Below are 14805 nucleotides of genomic sequence, written 5' to 3' on the forward strand. Positions count from 1 at the left end.
ATGTATCTGACGTGAATGTTTTGTCAGACTTGTGATGCTAAGCAAGGATGGGTGAGATGAGAGACCCTTAGATTAGTACATATTGTTTGGTTATGTTCTTATCGATAAGCCATTAAGCTGTAGCTCATCCCCACCTTCAACATCTTGAAATTGTAGCGACTTCTCATGATCATAATAAAATCATGATGAGCACGGCTCTTGTGCGACAATCGGCCTCGAGACCTTCTCGATACTATAAAAGAAATCTTTCAGTTACTTTACAATGGCGCTCATATAGTAGCTACAACCACTTTATTGGTCATAGTATGTCTAGATTCATCTATCTACTTTACTTTCACTAACACTCATAGCTAAACTCGCTGCCGCAGACCCAAATGCCGATTTCCTTCCTTTCATGTGTAAGGATGTGAAACCCTTTGCACTTGCTGTCAAGGACAATATTGCAACCTCTGAGTTCCCGACACAATGCGCCTCACACATCCTCTCCGCTCACCCTTCACCTTTCGAAGCTACTGTCGTTCGTCAATTGCGCAAACGTGGTGCGACCGTTGTTGGGAAGACTAACATGGACGAGTTTGGTATGGGATCTCACTCTATAAACTCGGTTCATGGGGCAGTGAGGAATCCTTTAGCTAAGAATGACAATGTTTCCGCTGGTGGAAGCTCTGGTGGAAGTGCTGTTGCGGTGCGCTTAGGAGACGCCGATGTCGCATTGGGAACAGACACCGGTGGTTCAATTCGATTACCAGCTGCCTATACCGGAACGGTTGGCTACAAGCCCAGTTACGGTATGATCTCTCGTTTCGGCGTGGTCCCGTATGCAAACTCCTTGGACACGGTTGGCTTCATGGCCAAGGATGTCAAGCCGATACATGACCTTGTGTTCAAAACCAAAATGCATGAGGAGCATGACTCCGAAGATCCAACGTCACTATCTTCTGCATCTCGGAGACGATGCGCCGAAACCATACCATCTGCTCTTCCCGATCTTTCGAAGCTGAATATTGGTGTTCCCCTCGAGTACAACATCGATGAGCTTGATCCTTCTATTCGCGCCGCTTGGATATCTGCTGCTTCTAGTCTGGAGGCACAGGGTGCGACACTGGTACCCATCTCACTACCATCCACCAAAGAAGCTCTTTGCGCTTATTACGTTCTTGCCCCTGCGGAAGCCTCGTCAAACCTTGCCAAGTACGATGGTGTTCGCTACGGAGAACGAGGTGAAGGCAGTGATGCTGTCGGCGAGACTCTTTACTCTGATACTCGTGGCGAGGGTTTTGGTGAAGAGGTCAGGCGGCGAATTCTACTGGGTACCTACAGTCTCAGTTCCGAGGCTATAGACAACTACTTTATCCAGGCTCAAAAGGTTCGTCGGATGGTGCAACAGGACTTCGATCGCGTCTTTCGACTTGATAACCCCCTCTACGAACCCGAGCAATTCGACCTTAGCGATATGGCCGAGGCCACTGGTATGGAAGACAAGACTGGTCCCGTTCAGGTCGACTTCATCCTATGCCCTACAGCACCAACATTTCCTCCCAGATTAGAAGAGATTGAGGAGCAAAGCAGTGTGGATACATATATGAACGATGTTTTCACAGTGCCCGCAAGTCTAGCAGGGCTACCGGCTGTGAGTATTCCAGTCAAAGTGGAGGGAAGTCAATTCCCAGCGGGTCTGCAAGTTATCGGGCAGTATTGGGATGACCAAAGAGTACTTCAACTGGCGGAGAAGCTGAAGTTTATGGTTGTATGAGTGGGCTGTAGAATTCCACAAGGGATGATTTTACGATATTGTATATTAAAGAAGATGAATAGCAAAAGAACTCTGAGGACTTTGAGTGTTGTAGATCTTGTAATCATTTGTATGGCCTCAAAGTGTCCATCACTCAACACCAGCGATGCAAGTGGTTGCTTCCGCCATCTGTAACTTTCAGAAGCGGTGCATTTTGATTCATGATACTTTCATGAATAGGGAGCATGCTCGTAGTATTATTAACGAACTTACAATATGTTTCAATTATCGCTCGAGTTGGTTGCGCTATGAATAATGTACAAACAGATGGTTGAATGCGCAAATCTGTAGCCTTATTGTTTCTTCTCCCTCTTCTTCACGCAGATCCACTGCAACTGGGTCCCTGATGGTGTCAAAATTCTTCGACTTGGACTGTCTCGTGGTCAATCGCGCCCTTTCCGGTGCATGCCGTTGGGCTGTATAAGCAGTGCCATTACTAGCGTTGAGCAGATTGGCTAGTTGATCGAACCTCCATATCCAATCCAGCGCGAGACTCCAGGAATTCGTGGCGTATCTTTTCATGTTGGAAACGATGCAGTGGGCATCTCACGACTCGGGTTTTGGTGTTAGTATGCTTAAGGCAAGTAGTCAGATCAAGGTGAACGACTTCGACTGCGACTTCGACTGTGGCTGCGGCTTGGGCTTCTCCTTCTCTCGTCCCGGTCAACCTCCATCACATCTCCTTCTGAGATCTCCTCAGATTCTTCTCTTGTTCCATTCTCTTTCTCCGCTTCATGCTCTTCCTCAAGAAGATCCTCAAGGTCGCCAAGAGGGCTAACCCTCGGTTCCAAAATCTCTAGGTCCTCGAGAACCTCTCGTTTTGGCATCTTCCATAGACTTGTACCGCATACACGCTCCTTTGTCAAGAGGTCGTCCACGAATTCGTCCATATATGACAACTTCACGCCTTCCCTTCCTCTTCGTCTTAATTTGCGCCTATCCTCGAGAAACGGCTCCAGCATTTCGTAAACGTTCTTTGCTTGCCGTGTGAGTCGAAAGTAGAAGCACGCAAGTGCGCGTAGATATTTAAAGGCTTCACCGCCAAATTTGAGGTATTCCAGTAGTACCGCGTCGCTAGGCGACAGCTCGAGAAGCTTGAAGGCAAGGCACAGAAACGGGCTGGGCACTTGTGTGGTGCCATAGGTACCTCCAATAAACTTGACATCCTCGACAACGCGATCAACGATATCAGCTTCGTTGCATGCAAAGCATTGCATCTTGTAGTATATCGAGTCGACGATGCGATCCCTGACGGCCTTTTCCATGATGGTCGCAGGGTTGAGGCCGTTTGGCGCGACCGAGACGTTGGAGCCGCGCTCATCGAGGAAACGCCGTGCATCGGCGTGAACTGTATCTTTATCCCTGCTCATGTTGTATGATGGTTGCAAAATGGCTGTCAATTCTTCGAAGTTGGTGATGGTGGGGGCTGGTTTAAAGCTTGGATTGCGAAAGTGTTGAAAGCTGGAAGGCGATAAGGCGATAAGCCTCGTTGCTGTGCCAACAGAGTAAATAACGGACTTTCAACCGTTCAGGATGACGACAGCTGGGTTTCAATCTGTATTCTGAACCATCTTATTGTGTATTTCATATCTATTCTTGACTTGGCTAGTCACCAGTCTATTAAACTTATCATTCACCATGGCCCGGATGCTTCTCACTTCAAGTCAGGTGCAAGTCATCGCATCCTGCTTCGTGGGTAAGAGACATTCACCGCCCTCCACATTCCAGATAATCCCATGCTAATAAGACATTCAACCTCACAGTAGTCAGCTGCACAGTTGCACTCTTCGTCAGCGGATATATCATACAGCAAAGAACTGTCAGCCAGCTCCGTTCGGCAATTAAACCACGCGCTGAAACACGTGCATCGCCAAAAGTCTACCTTCCGGAGAAGTTCCAGGCGCGAACGAAAGAGCTTGAAGATGGCCGTGTCATCGACATAGATACAGAAGCCGATATAGAAGTTAGACGACAGCGCCTATTAGTGGAGATCAAGGAATCAAAGCCAATCGTGGACATTGAGGGTGATGCTGCGTTGCAGAGAAATATTGAGATCATAAAGCAGCTGCAGGCCAAGGTGGTGGACAAGATGTCGACGCCTGAAGGCCATGTTGAAGCTCCGGTTGCGAACCACAAGCCTGTCAGCAAAGCGAAGAGGAGAAAGATGATCAAGCAGGAGCTTCAAAAGTCGGCGCAGGCTGAGGATGGGCTTTACTACCAACGCAGGATGTGGTAAGCTACCTCGCTTTATGTTTTAGGTGTTTTGTATGTGTATATGGTAACGACAATGGATTTTGTAATGGGATATGATTTGGGAATAAACTGGAAAGGTAGCACAGCTGGGTTAAATTGAATATGACTATGAATGCTCATCGTTTCAAGTATTACGACACTCCATATATGAGATTCTCTCAAACAGGTCACGTTCTTCAAGCTTTCACCAGTGCTTTGATGACCATAAGCCATTAATATCATGGACTTCGTCATAACATTCAAGCACGAGAAAGAGTGTGGCTATTGCGCACCGTGTTCTTCATTGAAGTCTGGCTCTTTCTTGAGTTGCCCTTGGCATGTATAGGTGCTTCGGTTCTTGAAAACACCCTGATTTTTAAATGTCTCATGAATAGTCTCTGGCAGCGATCACAGTCTCTTTGTTCGTTTAACGTATTGTCTAGACAGACATTCATTATCATTGGTCAATACTGATACCAACTTAAAGAATCGCGACGATAAGATGGCTCACATACAGTCAGTTATACAATAGGGCTTGTTGGCTATATGACGACCTCTCTGTATTCAGATCCGTCACAAAGGATAACAACACAATATGCAGACACAGTTTAGGTCTCCAACGCCGTGCAGATAGTGCTCAGTACATGTGTAAGTGCTATGTTGTGGTGCAACGTGACACTAGACAGGCGATAGCACAAGAGCCTTTGTTGTGTATGAAAATTCAAGGCGATCGGTCAAGTGAATTACCTTTCGTATAATTTGACAAGACCTTTGACCCAAAGACATCAAATCCCCGGACTGTTGAGCTAAAGTCCAAGCATTGGCAGTCCAATGTTCAATTGTGACACTAGTCATTCCCAACAAACAGGGTCCAGGCTTTGAGAAGGCAAAGTAACCAACTCCGCTGGCTCCAGTCAGTTGTCGACTAGAAGCAAAATGGAACACCTGTCGAAAACATTTCGGAGCCTGCAGAAACGTTGCGTGTTTAGTTCAAGAAGCACGGGCTGTCTTGCTTAATATCGGGCATCGTGAAGGGACTTCACGGAGCCCGAACCGACCTCGAGATGTCACTAGTTCCCCAGGATATGCCTGACAGTTTTCAGGGACCATTTGGGTGATGGAGTCGTCTTATTTCCAAGACATGGATGGGGCTGCTTCCAAGAGCTCAGACGCTCGTACACGTCGTTTGGCGTGGTACAAGACGATACATGAAGCTAATTGAGCCCTTATTTTGCTCAATATGAGGCTGAGAATAAAATTTTGCCGTAACTAGTGCCAAATGAAAGGCCCTAGGCTGGCCTCAATTGCAATTGATGAAGTTCGAGACAGGCGATTGTCCAGATGGTGGAGCATGAAAATGGACCCTGAATTTCACTGTCACTGTTTTTGACTTAGACCAAACAGTCGGAAATCTGTCTCGGTCCGGCAAAAAGTAAACGCGCACAAGCCATGAGTCGTTCGGAGCGGCAAAAGTGGGGGTGTTGACGATGGAGTCAGTTCATTCGCATCGTCCGAATTGAACTTCACCCTCAATCAAATCAAAACTCTTCCTTTGGTCAATTCTCAAAAGACCCTTCTCTCCACACTTCGCTCAGACCAGACGGTATCAGACGACAATCCTTTCCATTGTGACCACGACAAACATCTCCACAGCAGCTACCGCCACTTACGAAATCTTTCTGCCACCATTCAAAGCTTTGTTTGCTTCTCGCTCAACCTCCGACAGCCCCGGTCAGAACACGGAGCTCCCGATTCTCCCCTCCGAACCCATCGGCCCTACCGACCAGCAAATTACGACTGATATCGACCCACGATGCCGGCATTTCAAAGCAAAAAGTTCCGGTCCGCGGCCGACATGAACAGTATCGGCATGCGGTACCGCAACCTCATGAACAAGCACCCCTTCCTCATGTTTGGCCTGCCCTTTCTCACCGTCATCGTTGCCGGCTCCTTCGTCCTCACGCCAGCCACTGCCGTCCGCTATGAACGCTACGACCGCAAGGTCCGCCAGATGACCAAGGATGAAGAGCTCAACGTGCGACGATCTGCAAGGAAGGTGGACATGAAGGAGGAATACTACGTACGTCGTGCAAAGCTCGGAATGGTGGAAAGAATGCTGTTTGTGATCTGAGAGACTGACATGTTGTAACAGAGACTTGCTGGCAAGGACCTTGATGACTGGGAGCAGAAGCGTGTGAAGCGACTTCCTGGTGAGAATGATGGCTTGCTGTAGATGATGCTATACTGTCTCCCTTGCTTTGCATGTACAAGAAAGCATCACGATCTTGAATCGATCATCGATGCGATCAAAATCGACATCTTGTGAGGATTGCAAAACTATGATAACGACCTCGTCGACGTCATTACTGACCATCATCTCAACGTTGCGGCTGTTGAAACACTACGGAAGCAAGGGGTCGCCAAGGAGGGCTGTGTTCCATGTGTAGATGGCATCAAAGGCGTTCGGGTGTTTTGAAGATGGCGCGCCTTGGCTCATGTCTTTGATATCGCGTTTCTTCAAGTACGGTACGTACGTGCAGATCCTCTGTCATTTCAATTAAGGGAGAGCGTAGTCGTGGTGGTTTGAGGCTGCAGGGACGAGCCGCAACGTCAGTGTCTGACCCGGCCAAGCGGTCAGCGGCACATCAGAGACAGTTGTCGGGATAGCGATCGAAACTCAAGTGAAGACATCTCACGAAAGACTTGCCGAACATCGATGAGTCTATGGAACTCCGATCTTGATTTTGGGTTATTCGAGGGCGGCATGTTTCACAGACTCGAAACAGATGGACGTTGGAAGACGGGATGTGTGGACTGTCGACGCATCAAGCAAGAAGCAAACTCCAAAAGTTCGCATCTCTGAGACTTGCAGGTGTATGCCAGTCGTGGAGCGCAGCAATATCGCGCACTGCTGCAAGCACTAGTATGTGCACACAACCCCTCTACCCTACTGCACCAACCACTGGGGGACATTTGATTCATTTGCGCTTGACAGTTCCAAGGCACAATACATTCTTACTTGGCCGACGGCCAACATTGAATTACTGCAGGATCAGGTTATCCTTCTCCCTTGCATCGAGTCACGTTGACACAAAGCCCCTGCATGTCGCAATCTCCGTCTTGAGTGCGCTTTGTCCGTGGGCAAGGCTTAGCCTGGCTGTCATTGTGAGTGCTTGCAGTAGACACGTAGTAAATGCATTTCTGATTACATATCAGCACTATCATGGGATTCGGCATGGTGCTGATGTGTGTCTAAATCATGATGGATGATCGCCTCGACTGATATGATATGGCATGACATCCCATCGTCGATCCGGAGAACGCTACAAGACCGAGATGAAGTCCCCTCACAGCTTAGCATCTCAACAAGTGGCTGTAGTGGCTGTCGCATTGGTTGAAAAGTCACGATATCACAACGACGAGCTCAGGCTAGCGATACTAGAGCAGGCTAAAAGGCACGCCAAAGAGACAAGCTATTGAACGGGACGACGCGTAGTCATGTTGATCAGGAAATAAAGATGTAAATGGTGGTGGTTTTTTAGCTTACGATAATGAGGGCAGCTAAGGTAGCGCAGCTGGACAGGGCCAGAGCATCACGCTATGCCAGCCCCCCGCATCAAGATGATTTCTGTAATCATCAATTGGACGGCGAACTGGACGGCTTCAAAGTCAAGCGAGACATTTGACATTAAGTTGGTGATCGTCAGGAGATTCTCGCATCTTGGACATGAGCAATGATGAAAGTGTTGTGTAAAGGTGATGACACCGATTCAGGAGAAGGCGGCCGAATTCTCGATCTATCCATCATCCAGTGGGCACGATGACATTCATAGTTGGAAGAAGAGAGATCGAGTCCAAGATGAAGGCAGTTGTTGGTCCGAGGTCACGGACTTAAAGAGGGGTTACAGCCAATAATGGTTCAATAGACGGATGAACATCAGTGAGGCCATGCTTATTTCAGGTAATAATAAGCGGTCGGAGGCGACGATGATCTTTCAGGTCCAGAAGATGGTGTTGAGCCCGTTGTAGAGCTGCAAGGTACTGATTGTACCTGCAGGTATCAAGTTGCAGCACTCAAAAACCACGTTTTCCCTTTCTGGTTGTCCGTGTGTGAATAAACGCACGATAACTTCCGTCATCCGAGCTGCCGAACAAGGCGCAGTCCATACTGAGTGAGCAAGCATCCCATCTTCCATTGTTGTAGGGTAGCATCCAGTATGGGTTCTGCGAGTTGCTTGGTGATCAGACGGAAACTCGCTTGTGAGTGGCTCAACCGAGTGCTCTCTTGGAAAGTTTGACAGGGAGCCCTGTCTTTAGGTCATCTGGTTTAACCAGTGCCAAGATCAGCCAAGCCATGTCCTGCCAACTCGGCAATCAATTAAGTTTTCTGACCTCTTCTGAGCTGTGTTTGCGAAGAAATGCAACGTTGGGTTCGTTCCAACGACTGGGGATCCAATTAAGTTACAGCAACGTATACAAAAGGCTGAGTAGCAAACAACGCCCGTTCCCTCTAAGTTAGAATACGGGAACTAACAAAATATATTGATTGCCCGCTTATAGAGACAGTTTGCAGCTTACGACCGCTGCTGCATGGCATCTGGGGTCTAGAACATATGCTCATGGATGACCGTGGTGTCGGTAACATTTGCAATCAATTAATTGCATGTATGACCATATATCAGGATATTATTGGAAGCCGGAGGACTTGCCTTATGTAACACTGCAGAACCAAGGCAAAGGGTCAATAGAAACAAGTATTATTACAAGGTACCTAGATAGGTAGATATGTGGATGTTTAAACTTCTTTTTTTGTTTTTGTTTCCGTCCCAATTCATCATGCATTATCCGTACATCCAAAATTGTCAAACTGGCTTGGCTTTTTAACATTAGTATCACCAAGTTACATACCACGTAGTAGTTGGGCCGTCACGCAGACAAGTTTTTCTTTTTCGCTTCGCTTCTATTTTGAACTCTACTGCAGGTTTCTGAGGCGATCCTGTAACAGCCAGGTCTACGGGTCGTCACAAGATTGAAAGATCAAGCAAGGAGATGCCCGATCCTGAAAGTTGATAAAATACGCGAAGAAAAAGCAAACACACAGAAAATGAAAAAAGTGAAGGCCTAAAACCCAGATCCAATGCTACGGCAATGCTTCAGCTCTGTGACAACTCTCCGCTAAGGCGCGCTCGGAGTCGGCGACGATAATTAATGACAGCCAATGGCTTTGACTACAGGGGGTTGTCAAGCTGTCAGAGCGCCACTCCCACAGAGCTGGAAACCCAGTTCGGGCTTTATCGTGTCCGAAAAATGCAAGGAAAGGCTGGTCATATTGAAAAACAAAAAAATAAAAATAAATAAAAGACGAAAATATTCACCGCAACACCAACAAGCCAAGTGCCGAAATGTTGAGAGATCTACAGTGGAGGTGGGATGGAGGGAAATTGCCTTGATTCGGGTCACTGTGATTCCTCGTTTCCTTCCATTCGGACTGGAGCCTTTTTACTGTGATTTCTTCTCCAAGATCCATCACTGTAGTAGAATCAGTTATCGTGTCCGTAAATATTCGGTTCGGAGCCGGGAGGACCAGGAGGACACCAGCGCCGAGCCTCTTTTTAATCTCGTTTATCAAGACTGCCAAGACGCAGAGAACAAGAAGCGAGTCCGGCAGTCCACATATAATCGTCATCGCTCGTAGGCAAGAGTAAGAGAAGACACAAGATACACGAGTGTACTTGTACGTATAGACAGACAGGCAGGCAGGCAGGCGAGACAAGTATCCACGACCAGACCCTGGATCGTCAGTGCTAGCAGTAGATACTTACCTAGATGGTCCATCCGATACAGCAGACAGTAATTAAAAGTGCATGTGCATTTATCCATCCATCGTGAATGCAAAATGAAAAAGTGGAATGAGGGGTTCAAACAGATTCACCGCCAGTGCTCAATCAACCAGTGACGAGCCTTGAAAGGGTTCCTTGCGTGGTTTTTGGGTTTTCGGATTCACCATGTGAAGCAGTTCCCCGTTATTACCTTATTAACTGCGATGATGAACATGAACCATCGGAGCTGTTACCAGGTGGGTAGTAGTAAGCAGCCTGCGCTTGTAGCGGTCAGTCCCGTCCGTCCATGGCAACTGTGAATTGCTTCACATTGCTTCAACTTGGCCTGGACTCGCCATCATTCCACATTCAATTAAACTAGCCTAAATGTCAAAGACACGGTTGATTCCCTTGTACTGGGGAAAGCGCACATGATAGTGTCATGCACGATGCAGGTGAGATTCGCATCACAAGTCTGGATGATGGCTGTATGGTCTGCGTCTGCTTCTGCATACGCCGCACGGTAGCGTGGGCATGGGCATTATCTTGATACATCCCATCTTCAAAAAGCAAAAGGGACGCGGAATGTCAGATTCAGCTTGTAGATGTCGACAAGGGGGGGTCCTCAAGGCCAGATCAGATGATATCCCCGAGAGATAACGATGCTGTCTCAAAACGGCTTGAGTACGTGATCGCGGACAAAGCACATTTTTTTTGGGTCTCAGTTGTACCTGCGTCTTGTCTGCTTACAGAGTGAAGTATTACTAGCTATTGTAGAACAGTAGTTCGCCAAGACGCCGCCTCTTCGATGCAAGGGAGTTATCACACAATCTAAGCGGAGTAACGGTATAGCAGCGGTGAAGACATAGATCCTTTATTTCTCATCCATCCTGATATGGTGGGTGTTGGTAGTTAGTTAGTTCGTTAATTAGGTAGTTAGCTTGTTGGTTCAAATTGATTACTTGCAGTAGCCTCAGAGGCTAGGGAACCCACGATCCATAGCTGAAAGATATCAAGTATCAATATGTGCTGTATCGGTAAATAGAGTTTTCGGCTGGCGCGCAAACCGACAGTTGAGGAGCCTGGCTGAGCCTTTGGTCGACTCTCGGAGTTACTTTTGATGTCTATTGCAATCGATCATGGGAGTTGCCGCCTCTTTACTCGATCTTGATAACTGTATTCTATGTACGCGTATTGTGTTTTGGTGCTGATGATCTGTTACTCAAGTCGTGGAAAGATGTGCAGATGGTGACGTCTAGGTTAGTTGTCTCTGGAGCCACGACAGATGGATGCGTTACAGCAATAGATCTGCGCTGGCGTACACACGAAACAACCGGCCATACACATTACATGAGATCTACCAACCACTCAGAAGCCAATGATTCCACGTTTGATGTTAATCATTGACAACATGATCGGCTTCAGTACAGCACATAGCGGCTGTATCTGGCCTGCAATCAGGTTGCATACAATTGTCCACTATCTACTCTGTAGGTACCTATGATATGATACTTCCCACAATGTTGGGACTCACGATCAAGCTCAGACTCAGACTCAGGCTCGAGCTCAGAAACATTCTTTTTGCTTTTTGTTTTTCTACAGTTCACGGAGCTCCGCCCTGCACTTCAGATGCAGACTTCCAATAACACGGATCGAGCGATGCAGTTGGGAACGAATGAGAATATGGTCCATTAAGACAGACACGGAATCTTCAGGCACGGACCCCTGTATTCTCAAGGGTTATTTGCTTTTTTTCCCTCACCTCATATTCAGAGAGACAAGGTAGGTTGTGTGTAATCAGGCACTGACACATTGGGGGAAACCCTCCGCAGTGACAAGGATGAGACGGGATGGGGGGTGCAGTCACTCGGACTCAGGCGATGGGGAAAAGAGGCTGAAGGGAGAGAAATGGGTTAAGATGGTGATGGACGTTGAGGTTTTACGGCAAGTTACCGTCCACAAAGTATCGGGAACTATCAAATGGCGCTGGACCTGATGACCTGTCTTGAACAAAAAGAGGCTTTTGAGGCGTAGGCTAGCAAAAAAAGGTACCAGGCACAGGAACAGGAACAGTCATAGAACAGGCACCCAACACAGTAACCAGGTACGCCGAAGGGCCTAGAACCAAGCGAGGCTTACGATAACTTCCATGCCAATCTGAGAATTAGATGTTGGGATGAAAAAAAAGAAAGAAAGAATTTTTTAAAAACAAATAAGGGGAAAAAAGTAAAAGTGCCCATTTCAAATGGAGTATCTGATTAGAATAATAATGAGGCGGGCGTAACTTTGAATAAGTAGGTAGTATCAAAAATATTTTTTATTTTTTGCCGTGGTGTTTCGGCGATAGTCGCAAATGTTTCGTTCCAAGGGCTCTTCTCTCCAAGTCCAAGGGTAAGGTACCAAAAGGTACATTCACTGCAAGAGTGAAAAACGACAGGGGTCGTTGATCAGCAGAACACATGCACACCCCTGTCGTGTCTTGAGAGAGATGGGATTCTCAGAGTGTGTGCAAAAAAAAGAGGTGACCAAGTCCAAGATCCAAGTGGAGATCTGCTAAAATGCACAGAGCCAGAGACAGGACCAGGGGACAAGATCAGGTCTTCATCCACTAGCTCCACCCATCTCCAGGTACCTACCTACCCTCCGACTCCACTGTATCTTCTGGGCGTTACAGGGATGTCCACCCACTTCGGCTGTGACGGTTCGGTGAATGACGTTCATAGTACCGGGCGGTCTTTGCACTCTAAAGTTACGATGAAATACGAATACACACACACTCATTATTTATAGACTTGACCTCCCATCCCGGACATCTCGGGTCCTCGCTCTAACTTCCAACAACCAACTTAACATCTAGGCCTTTGTAGCCTCAATCAACTAACAACGAGTGTTATATATCATATTCATATTATAATACTCTCTTTTCATCACTCATTCACCACCACCACCACTGCTACTTACTCAACCACACAATCGACATCATGCATGTTCTACACGGATTCGGCCAAAGACGAAAGTCGTCTCGTCCTCGTGACCTTCACATCAGAAAGGTCTCTTTCTCAGGATCTTCTCTCTCATCCGGTTGCTCTCTATCATCATCCTCATCATCCACAATCTCCGCCCTCTCAACACCAGCTGCCAGGACGCCTACCGCCTCAAGACCTGAAATGGACCCTCTCGCCTCACACCCCGCCTTCCACGCACCACCAAGATTATACGAACGACCTTTCAAGCGCATGGACAACCACGAGTCTGTATTCTACGGTACCGAGGAGGCGGTTATCGACGAGGAGGAGTTTGTCGAGCAGGATGTCGCTACTCAGCAGCCCACAGAGATGGCTCTGCCTCCTCATGCAAGCCCAATGGATGCTGTCGACGAGCAAAGCAACGAGCCCAAGGATTACTTCTTCACCACATTATCAACACGACCACCGATGCCCAAGTCTCGTTGGTCTGAATCTACTATCCAAAGCATCCAGACCTTTGACGAGGAGGAGGAGGATGACTCCGAAGTTACACAGTCTGAGGACTCTGATGATGAGGGTGACAATGTCTCAGTCCTCGAGATGCGTCGTCTCTCTCGCCACGCCTCAGCACTAAAGCCTGCCTCTATCAGCGCTACTTATACTGCCAGACCTGGTCTCGCACCCAAGCGACCTCCTATGCGATCCCTTGACAGCGTCGACAACTTTATCCGACGCGGAGGATGGAAGCGTCGCGGCATTGTCTTTCACAAGGAAGACCTCGAGAACGCCCGATCTGAGATGGACCGCAACAGCTTCTAAATATCGTCTCATATCGTCTTACCTCACCACTCACTCACTCACTCACACTTAACAAACCTCGACATAATCTCCTTTTTCCTTTTTCTTTTACATACTCATGATTTGTTTTTGATACCCATACCTACAGCACATATCATCTGCTTCTTTCTCTTTCGTTGAATGATATCTCACGGCTGTTCTATATCCTTGTCTCACACAACTCATAAACTGGGCTTGTATTTTTTCCTTATTTCTACTCTGTATACATATCAGGAGGCCTGGAGTTTTGTCATTATGGGCCACGGGATTACTTGGGAAAGCGAAAAAGCGAATTTATTTTATCTGTTTTTTATGGGATCTGGAGGTATGCGATTATGGGTTTTACGGCTTTCCATCCATCTACTGTGGTGGATACAGACACACACACACATCTTCTACTACTACATATTACTACTCTACTACTCTTACTCTCTCACCCTCTACTTGGGCGGCACTACTCTTACTCTACATAGAAGCCTCTGGATCGAGGCTGAAATACTACACAACACTTTGTCGTCTCCATATTCTGCAGTCTCCAATTATCATAGTGCATGTTTAAAATAGCTGGCCTTTCAAAAATATGATACTCCAGTCCAGGCAGCATCCACTTTCAAGCTGGACCCAACATTTTGGTATTGTATGGGTCCATGCCGATGTGGTCCATGCATTTAATTAATGGCACTGGAGTCTCAGCCTCAACTTATTTCCACAGTATTTTTCGCCTTTGATTTTGTAAAATTATGTTGGAGGTGATTAGGCCATGAGGCTCGTCAGAGCGCGGTCTCACCGACACATGGGCCCTTGCTTTCAAGCTGGGGGAATTCACATCATGGTTAATTATTGCTTGGATTTAAGTTGAGCAACGCATTGACTCGGTGTGAAGTGTCTAAGCGGAAGGGAATTTTGGCTGGGCTAGTGTCAACGGTCCTTGATGTGGCCTTTTCGCCTCTATCCGTACAACCGCAATACTTGTTCCCTCCGCTTTTACTGATGACAGAATTATGGCATCAGAAATGAGTCACCTTGTGTTGGAGAGTCTTGGCAGTCATGTTGATATAGTAAGCGATGAGGCTGAGTCTTCCAGAAGGGCCCGCCACTGAAACAAACACAGGGTTGCTGCAATCCATGTAAACGCAAATTCGCTGACTGCTGACAGTAG

The 14805-nt window shown here is 47.3% G+C and overlaps 5 protein-coding genes across 5 annotated transcripts; 4 read left to right on the forward strand and 1 right to left on the reverse strand.

Annotated features, from left to right (window-relative positions):
- FGSG_06410 (uncharacterized protein) lies at positions 1-1753 on the forward strand (the record flags this gene model as incomplete). Its single annotated transcript, XM_011326772.1, has 3 exons — positions 1-11; positions 278-303; positions 351-1753. 3 exons carry the CDS (start codon positions 1-3, stop codon positions 1751-1753), a joined length of 1440 nt encoding a protein of 479 aa, XP_011325074.1.
- A 632-nt stretch (positions 1754-2385) lies between these two features.
- Positions 2386-3162, reverse strand: FGSG_06411 (uncharacterized protein; the record flags this gene model as incomplete). The annotated part of the gene is made up of 1 exon (XM_011326773.1): positions 2386-3162. One exon carries the CDS (start codon positions 3160-3162, stop codon positions 2386-2388), a length of 777 nt encoding a protein of 258 aa, XP_011325075.1.
- Positions 3163-3430: 268 nt separating this feature from the next.
- Positions 3431-4028, forward strand: FGSG_06412 (uncharacterized protein; the record flags this gene model as incomplete). Its single annotated transcript, XM_011326774.1, has 2 exons — positions 3431-3488; positions 3556-4028. 2 exons carry the CDS (start codon positions 3431-3433, stop codon positions 4026-4028), a joined length of 531 nt encoding a protein of 176 aa, XP_011325076.1.
- Positions 4029-5837: 1809 nt separating this feature from the next.
- Positions 5838-6257, forward strand: FGSG_06413 (uncharacterized protein; the record flags this gene model as incomplete). The annotated part of the gene is made up of 2 exons (XM_011326775.1): positions 5838-6104; positions 6177-6257. 2 exons carry the CDS (start codon positions 5838-5840, stop codon positions 6255-6257), a joined length of 348 nt encoding a protein of 115 aa, XP_011325077.1.
- A 6545-nt stretch (positions 6258-12802) lies between these two features.
- On the forward strand, positions 12803-14167 carry FGSG_06414 (uncharacterized protein). Its single transcript, XM_011326776.1, has one exon. The coding sequence runs from the start codon at positions 12825-12827 to the stop codon at positions 13626-13628; it is 804 nt and encodes a 267-aa protein (XP_011325078.1). The 5' UTR covers positions 12803-12824; the 3' UTR covers positions 13629-14167.
- The last annotated feature ends 638 nt before the right edge of the window (positions 14168-14805 follow it).

This window comes from Fusarium graminearum, chromosome 3 (genome assembly GCF_000240135.3).
Source record: "Fusarium graminearum PH-1 chromosome 3, whole genome shotgun sequence".
Taxonomy (NCBI): domain Eukaryota; kingdom Fungi; phylum Ascomycota; class Sordariomycetes; order Hypocreales; family Nectriaceae; genus Fusarium; species Fusarium graminearum.

What these genes read in the sequence shown, in the direction of transcription:
- FGSG_06414 (XM_011326776.1), top strand. Translation starts at nt 12,825, where the DNA reads ATGCATGTTCTACACGGATTCGGCCAAAGACGAAAGTCGTCTCGTCCT.